The 8,112-nt window shown below is 38.2% G+C and overlaps 1 protein-coding gene across 7 annotated transcripts in view; it reads left to right on the plus strand.

Annotated features, from left to right (window-relative positions):
* The window catches only part of BNC2 (basonuclin 2), a 452,901-nt gene that overhangs the window by 131,792 nt on the left and 312,997 nt on the right, over positions 1–8,112 (plus strand). For 6 of the 7 annotated variants that reach the window (XM_032300132.1, XM_032300125.1, XM_032300126.1 and 3 more), the window contains exon 2: positions 1,854–1,979. The exons of the other annotated variant lie outside the window; for it this stretch is intronic. In XM_032300132.1, coding sequence (XP_032156023.1) covers positions 1,854–1,979 — 126 coding nt within the window. The remainder of the gene's footprint in view (positions 1–1,853; positions 1,980–8,112) is intronic. 7 annotated transcript variants of the gene reach the window in all.

Genomic DNA, 8,112 nt, shown 5'->3' on the forward strand with positions numbered 1-8,112 from the left:
CTCAAGCATCCTATCATCTGTCATCTGTTTTCCCTTGTCGTGTGGAACACTGGATAGTCACAGGGCTCCTGTTAACACTGTTTCTTCTGTCTTTTCTCCTGATAACCGTGGGTATCCCCTGAGATTCTAACCTTGGCCACTTGTTTTATCTCTTGTAACAGGTCTGTCAGATGGCTGCTGGATCTGGCAACTTCAGTATTAATCAGTTTTCTGACATTTCTAGTTGCCTGGTCATCTGCATTATCTGCTCGCTGTTCCTGCATACTGAGCTTGCTGTATATTCTCACAAACCAGTTCATCCCCATTTCTGTTGATAATGCTGCCATTTTCCTAGGCTCAGACTGTTAGAACTTTAGTGTCATTTTTGACACTTCTCATTTATTAGTCATTCTGGTCCCTTGATTTTATATTTTATCTTCACAGTATCTTTTGTATTGTGTCCTTTTTTTTCTATAGCCCTATTGCCAGTAATTTACACAGTTTGTTTGTTTATATCTTTATTTAGACAGAATTTCACTCTTGTTGCCCAGTCTGGATTCCAATGGCACAATCTTTGCTCACTGCAACCTCTGCCTTCTGGGTTCAAGAGATTCTCCTGCCTCAGCCACCCGAATAGCTGGGACGACTAGTCATGCACCACTATGCGTGGGTAATTTTTTTGTATTTTTGTTAGAGACGGGATTTCACCATTTTGGCCAGGATGGTCTTGAACTACTTACCTCAGATGATCCGCCTGCCTCGGCCTCCCAAAGTGTTGGGATTAGAGGCGTGAGCCACTGTGCCCAGCCTATTTTAATATCTTCCTAATTGGACCCTGCTTTTGTCTTTTCACACTTCCGTCCATCTGTTACATTGTTACCAGATAAATCTTCTTCGAGTAAAATAGTGATCAGACCTTATGGCTGTTGAGAAGCTTTTAGTAGTTTTGACTCTTGGTGGATAACAGGCTAAATAGTGACTGTTTATGGCGGGGCATTGGGCCCTTACTTTTAGAATACTTCCTATCAACCACTGCATCCATTTTGTTCATTGTTCTTCTATGTATATCTTCCCTTACGTTCCTGTCAAACTGTGTTACTTCTCTAGGAATATAATCGATGCTCAGTGCTAGAGCAGAAAATGCCTCTGCATAAAAGCCGTTTTTTTTTTTTGTTGTTAAAAAACCACACTGGCTGGAAGGGAGCTCTTAAGTTGTTCAGAATTCTGCTACTGTTTCTTTTTCCATTCTGTTTTTGTTAAGGTTGTTTTGCTCACAGCTTATCTCCTATATTAGATTGTAAACTTGTGAGGAAGGAGTATGTCCTAACTTTTGTGTTCTCCACAGCTTCTTGTACTTGCCAAGGGGTGGGGGGCTTGATTAGTATTCCCTAACAGCAGTTAAAAGTGTCATATTAAGAGGTAGAAGGCCGGACGCTAGCCGGGCGTGGTGGCACGCGCCTGTGGTCCCAGCTACTCGGGAGGCTGAGGCGGAAGAATCACTTGAACCCAGGAGACGGAGGTTTCAATGAGCCAAGATTGTGCCACTGCGCTCCAGCCTGGTGACAGACCAAGACTCCGACTCAAAAAAAAAAAAAAGAGGGGGGGAGGGGAGTAGAAAGAGCTAGGCAGGACAAAAGTGTATTCATTGTCAATTAGCAAATTATTCAGTTATTTCTACTTTGTTACTTTAGTTCTTATCAAAGTTTACTTAGCTGTTGTCTACTATCAGCCTTAGAAACTGTTAACTCTTAAAAATGTGTTTCGTTGGTCATAGGTGTATTACATTTGCAATTTCTTAAAAGTTTTGATGTACTCAGTGCTTTTAAGTAATATTGTCTGGGCATATGTAATTTCCTTTCCCAATCTCTCAATAGGCACACCTTGGGCCCACCCCACCTCCACATAGCCTTAATTACAAATCAGAGGACAGGCTTAGTGAGCAAGACTGGCCAACATATTTCAAGGTCCCATGTTGTGGGGTTGATACATCTCAAATTGAGGTATGTTGATTTTTTTTTCCTTTTAAGTTACTTGGAGATACTCGCATGCTTTGTCTACCTAGTTAAGATATATCTCTCACTTATTCTTCCCACCAGTCTTTTACTGTCTTTCATACTCATCTTCATTCTGTGAAACTCAGATATTGACTTACTTCCTGACACTTTTTGCCTCTGAAGAAATCATTGAAAGTAGAAATCATTGATGATGGTTATTTGAATGATTTTGAATGTGATAAAGTATCTGTCTTCTATTGGTTCTCTCCCTACCTGCACTTATTTTTCTTTTCCTTTTTCTCTTCTTTCTTTCATACTGTTCTAGGGCAGTTTATTGTCATCACTATTTTTGATAATAGTACTGTATTAATAGTGTTAGTAGTAAACTTTTAAAACTCAAGTTTAACATACTTAAAGAAAAGTTCACAAATATGTGTACGGCCTGATAAATTTTACAAAGTGAATGTACCCAGGACCACCTATTAGATGGAGATACATAACATTTCCTGAACCCCATAAGTGTCCCTTTGCCCAGCCACTGTTCTACACCAAAGGCAGTCGCTATGCAGATCTTCAAAGCTAATGGTTCAGTCTTCCTATTTTTAACTTGCTGTTAATAGGTTTCTGGCATCTTTTTGGTTTCTTAATTTTGAAAATCTCTTAAGTTCATCAACATTTGCTTTGCTTCAACATTTTTCAATTTAAATATATATGTATGTAAATGGTCTCTACCAAGACCGGTAGATTACTTGAGGGTAGAATTTCCTAGACTTGCCTGGGAAACATAGTGAGACCCCATCTTAAAAAAAAACCAAAAAACGCTAGGTGTGGTGGCTGAGGTGGGAAAGTTGCTTGAAGCCAGGAGTTTGAGGTTACAGTGAGCTATGATTGTGCATTGCACTCTAGCCTGGGTGACAGAGTAAGATCCTGTCTCTTAAAAAGTAAAAAATAGTCTCTGGTTTTATAAAAATTTTTGAAACTTTAAGTATACTGGGATTTTATTTTTAAGTTGATTTTTTAGGTTTGTAAATTGCATATAAGGGAGTATCATTTTTAGTGTTGTTAGTTTTTTTTTTTTCCTGTGATAATTCTTTTTATTTTTATTTTTATTTTATTTTTTTTGAGAAAGAGTTTCACTCTTGTTGCTTAGGCTGGAGTGCAAAGGCATGATCTCAGCTCACCGCAACCTCCACCTCCACTTCCCAGGTTCAAGCAATTTTCCTACCTCAGTCTCCCGAATAGCTGGGATTACAGGTATGCACCATCATGCCCAGCTAGTTTTTTGTATTTTTGGTAGAGACAGGGTTTCTCCATGTTGGTCAAGCTGGTCTCGAACTCCCAATGTCAGGTGATCTGCCCGTCTCAGCCTCCCAAAGTGCTGGGATTACAGGCATGAGCCACCGCACCCAGCCTTTTCTGTAATCATTCTAAAGGCAGTGTTGAGTTTTTTTCAGTAATTTCATGAGGTACTGAGCTCTGCCTTGCAACATGATTTTCTTTTTCTTTTTTGAGATGGAGTAGAGTGCAGTGGTGTAGTCTTGGGTTGCTGCAAGCTCTGCGTCCTGGGTTCAAGTGATTCTCCTGCCTCAGCCTCCTTAGTAGCTGGGATTACAGGCATGTGCCACGAAACCCGCTAATTTTTTTTTTTTTTTAATAGGGATGGGATTTTGCCATGTTGGCCAGGCTGGTCTTGAACTCCTGATCTCAAGTGATCCGCCTGTCTCAGCCTCCCAAAGTGCTGGGATTATAGGTGTGAGCCACTGTGCCTGGCCTGCAAACATAATTTTCTTGGATGTTGGTGAATCTCAATATTTTTTTCTGACAGTTATTTAGACCATTATTATCGTATCTTTAATGGGACTGCAAGCTTCTTGGTCCACATACTGTAGAAGGAAGTAAATAAAGAAATGAACATTACCTTTGCTGAGTGTGGTGGCTCACACCTATAATCCCAGCATTTTGGGAGGCCAAGGCAGGTGGATCACTTGAGGCCAGGAGTTCGAGACCAGCCTGGCTAAAATGGTGACATCCTGTCTTTACCAGAAATACAAAAATTAGCTGAGCTTGGTGGCAGGTGCCTGGAATCCTAGCTACTTGGGAGGCTGAGGCAGGAGAATTGCTTGAACCCAGGAAGCACAGCTTTCAGTTACCAGAGATCACGCCACTGTACTCCAGCCTGGAAGACAGAGTGAGACCCTGTCTCAAAAAACAAAAAAACAAAAACAAAAAATGAATTAACACTACCTTTATAATTCTTGCAACTTTCATGTTCATGTGAAAGTAATTTCCCATTGCGTGTGCCACCAGCCTCTTTTGTTTGTTTGTTTTTAATTCATTTAAGTAAAGCCATCACTGGTTCTTTACTTCTGGATTTTCTCATAAAACATTGAATATAGGTTTGGTAGAAAGAAGCCACTGTTACTGTTTGCACTTGAGAGAAGATTAATAAAAGTCACTTTTCTTTTTTCAAACCAAAACAAGGTAGGTAAAATGTTTGACCTTTTGTAGGCACAAGATTCATGCTGACCTCAGCTGCTTTTATATCTGCAAATATCTTGAGTCTAAGGATTGATCATTCCCTAACATTTTGTAAACTACTTTATCTACCATACCCTACTCAAATCCTTTTATTTTTAAATTTTTGTAGTGCATCAAGGGATTACGGCTTTTGGATATTTCCTCCATGTGTTTCTGTGAAACTGAGCCCCTGATTAGGTTGTCAGCAGATACTGTATTATATTGATTGTTTTACTTGGTACAGACACACGAGTCAACCAGAGCAGTTTCTCCCTTTTGCTGAGAAGGTTGAAGCTTTTAGATAACATTTCGTTATGGGGGATGTTTGTGCCACTGTTTAAAGTGATTTGACCCTGTGTCCTTCTCCAGCCTTATGTTAGAAGGCCTATTTTCCTCTCTTGGTCTAAGGGCATATAAGGAAGTCTTCAGTACACAAGCTTTCTCCCTCCGTATAGGTGAATGGTTATTTATTTTTGTCACGTGCTCGGATATCGTGTTCTTCTGAGTAAACATTGGACCATCTAGTACTCACAGTACTTTGGAATAAACCAAACCAACTGAAAACTGAAGGCATGCCTGCTTGTTTTATTTGCAACTTGGACCATGACCTTGCCCCATCAAATCTTCAGGCTGTTCTGATGAAGCCTTCTTTATGTTAAAATGCCCAGTCAGGGTGGCCAGAACCATCTGGAGAAGGTATAGTTGTAAATATGAAGTAACATGTATAATTCTAACAGAGAGGAGCCAGTGATTGAGCCTGGCAATCAGAGATGACACAAGTTTTTTCTTTCCTTATTTGAATCTGTAAAGACCCTTAAGTGCATTTTGAATGTGTTCATCTTTAAGCTGTTAACCCAAATTCATGTCCCAGGTTTTTAAGGGAATAAGCAATAGAATATGGTGTTCCCAAAGAAGAAGACGTATAGAAGCAGATAGGTGTATAGTTCATTCATTCACAGATAGGCACTAGGTTAGATTCAGTAGTTGGCATGCATGCATCAACATGTTAATTGGAATGAAAGCCTACTACATTTAGGCTTGGGCTAGATCATATGTAAATTCAAACACAAAAGAGAATTGTTAACTAGGAAAGTAGTTGTCTAGGTTCCTTAAAGTTTAAATACAGGGATCCAACTAGTATACTTCAAAATTTTTCATGAATATCAAGCTTTACTGCTGACTGACCTCCTCTTATAAGGACGATAATGAAAGGAAATTAGGAGCCAGTTGGAGAGTGCAAAGACTTAGGTGTAAATGATGGGTGAATCTTTTTTTTTTTTTTTTTTTTTTTTTTTTTTTTTTTTTTGAGATGGAGTGTCACCCTTGTTGCCCAGTCTGGAGTGCAGTGGCGCAGTCTTGACTCACTGCAACTGCCACCTCCCAAGTTCAAGTGATTCTCCTGCCTCAGCCTCCTGAGTAGCTGGGATTACAGGCATCCGACACCAGGCCTGGCTAATGATAGGTGAATCTTAATTGTGAAGATGAGTACCTCTATCAGTAGAGATGACCTAATATCAGAACTTTATCTTATAAGCTACTCTTTACTCTTCCTCCTTCTCCCCACTCCATGCCAGTAGAGTTAATGTAAGCATAGTAGAGTAATATTTCATCTTTGTGTGTGTGTGTGTGTGTGTGTGTGTGTGTGTGTGTGTGTGTATGTGTGTATGTGTAGTTTTTTTTTTTGGGGTAGAGGGGTGAACTTTTTACTATCTTTCCATCTGTTTACATATGTCAAGGGAAAACAGGGAGCTTAGATTATAGTGTAATTTTTTACAAAGGGAAAACCTGAGTTGAAATTATTGTTTTACTTCTTTTCTATTCATTTCTTTATAGTGAGGAAAAAAAATTTTCCCCCTTCACATAGAAAATGAAACTTTACACAATAAAGTAAGGATGGCAGGTTTCACAAGGGAAAAAGGTTGCTGTCAACTTTTTTCGTCAAGAATATGGAAATTTGGGTGGATTATCTGTTCAGAAGAGGTTTCCTTTATTACTTCTTTTTCCTTTTTTCACTTAAGACATCTGTTAACATTTCACACAGCCCAACAGATGTTGCAAAGCAAGTCCCATACTTTGTTCTCAAGAAAAATGACATTTCCTCAATTGGTTCCCCTACCTCTGTGACTGAGTCCAGCCTGCTGCTTCTGCATAATTTGCATATATTAAGTTATACACCTTAATGCCATATGAATTTGTAGCTTCAGCATTATTTTTATATGGTAAAGTCTGATTTGATTAGAAACTAGTTTACATGTTGCTCTAGAATTAGGAGAGGGCAAAACATTTTAAAACTCTTTTTCAAGAATGGCAACCTGATTTCCACATATAAGATTGGGTGGCCAGTTTTTAACATTTTTTTTTCTATAAAATAAGTGAATTACAAAAGCTCGAGTTGTTTCGTCATAAGGAAGTGCTGATTGTCATGCGACGTGGAGCGTCATTTTTATTATTTTGGCAAGAACAGGGACAGTTTTGTCTTGACAAGCCATTAAATGAATACCAGCGTGTGTCACATGAAAAACCACTGATCTTTAACCCCGCTCTGTACTTAACCAAGCCTTGAAAATGAATAGTGAATAAAAGAAGAGCAAAGGCAGAGCATATTACAGATTATGGAATCTGTTAACAGTTGCTGAACTGAACCCAGGGAATTACAGGTATTGTTCTGTGAACCAGCAGAAGTTATAGAGATGCTTGTTAAATTGTATACATAAACTATACATTTATTTTATATTTGTGCAGGATTTACATTGTTGGAGACAAAAAAAATCCTACAGTACATTCTCAGTGCAGTAAATGTATGCTTTTATCATAACATCTTATATATTTACATAGAACTCAGTCAGGTTTTTTTTTGCCCCCAATTACAGAACTTATTTTAGCAATGTGCTTTTAAAGAATTTAAGTAGAAAGAAGAAAAAGTATGCAATATCTCTTTCCCCTCAAAGGGAACACCCCACAAACATACACGCAAAACAAAATTCTTTGCCCACTTGCATTTTTATGTATTCACTGTGGCCGATTTGTGTACACCAACATCTGATTTTTTTAAAAAAGAAAATTGAGGGAAAAACCCAAAACCCACCGTAATACTCAAGTATTGAAAAGATCAGTAACATTTTAAATGGTTGTGGGAATTATTGCTTACAGAGCTAACAAGAAAGAACACACTTTTTTACTCTGCTGGTGGAATTGCATTGTGCCTCCCTATAGTCTTGTTATCCCACACTAACTGAAATGCAAATTTTTTGTAACTAATTGGATCTCATTGAGGGTGCATGCACAGTGTGTAGTTATATGCAAAAAGGTTTTAAAAAGTAAAATTTTCCTGCAATTACAACTTTTAATTACTATCTAAACCATGACACCTATAGCACAGGTTTGGAATATATGTCTGACTTTTTTACATATTACACAAAAACATGAGCTATGAAATGCTTAATAAGGTATCAGTTTGAAAGTTACAGGGAAAATGTTTAATTACAGCAATCTATAAATTGAATTTTAACTGTAGTCATGTGAAAATAAAGATTTTTTTTTTAAGTTTAGGATTTAGTATCTTAGAGCCAGTATACAAAATGCATGTTATAGTGCAATCCTTTTCTTGGAAGATTTTAAATGT

This window comes from Sapajus apella, unplaced genomic scaffold (assembly GCF_009761245.1).
Source record: "Sapajus apella isolate SASKATOON/1434 unplaced genomic scaffold, GSC_monkey_1.0 scaffold42, whole genome shotgun sequence".
In the NCBI taxonomy this organism is placed as follows: domain Eukaryota; kingdom Metazoa; phylum Chordata; class Mammalia; order Primates; family Cebidae; genus Sapajus; species Sapajus apella.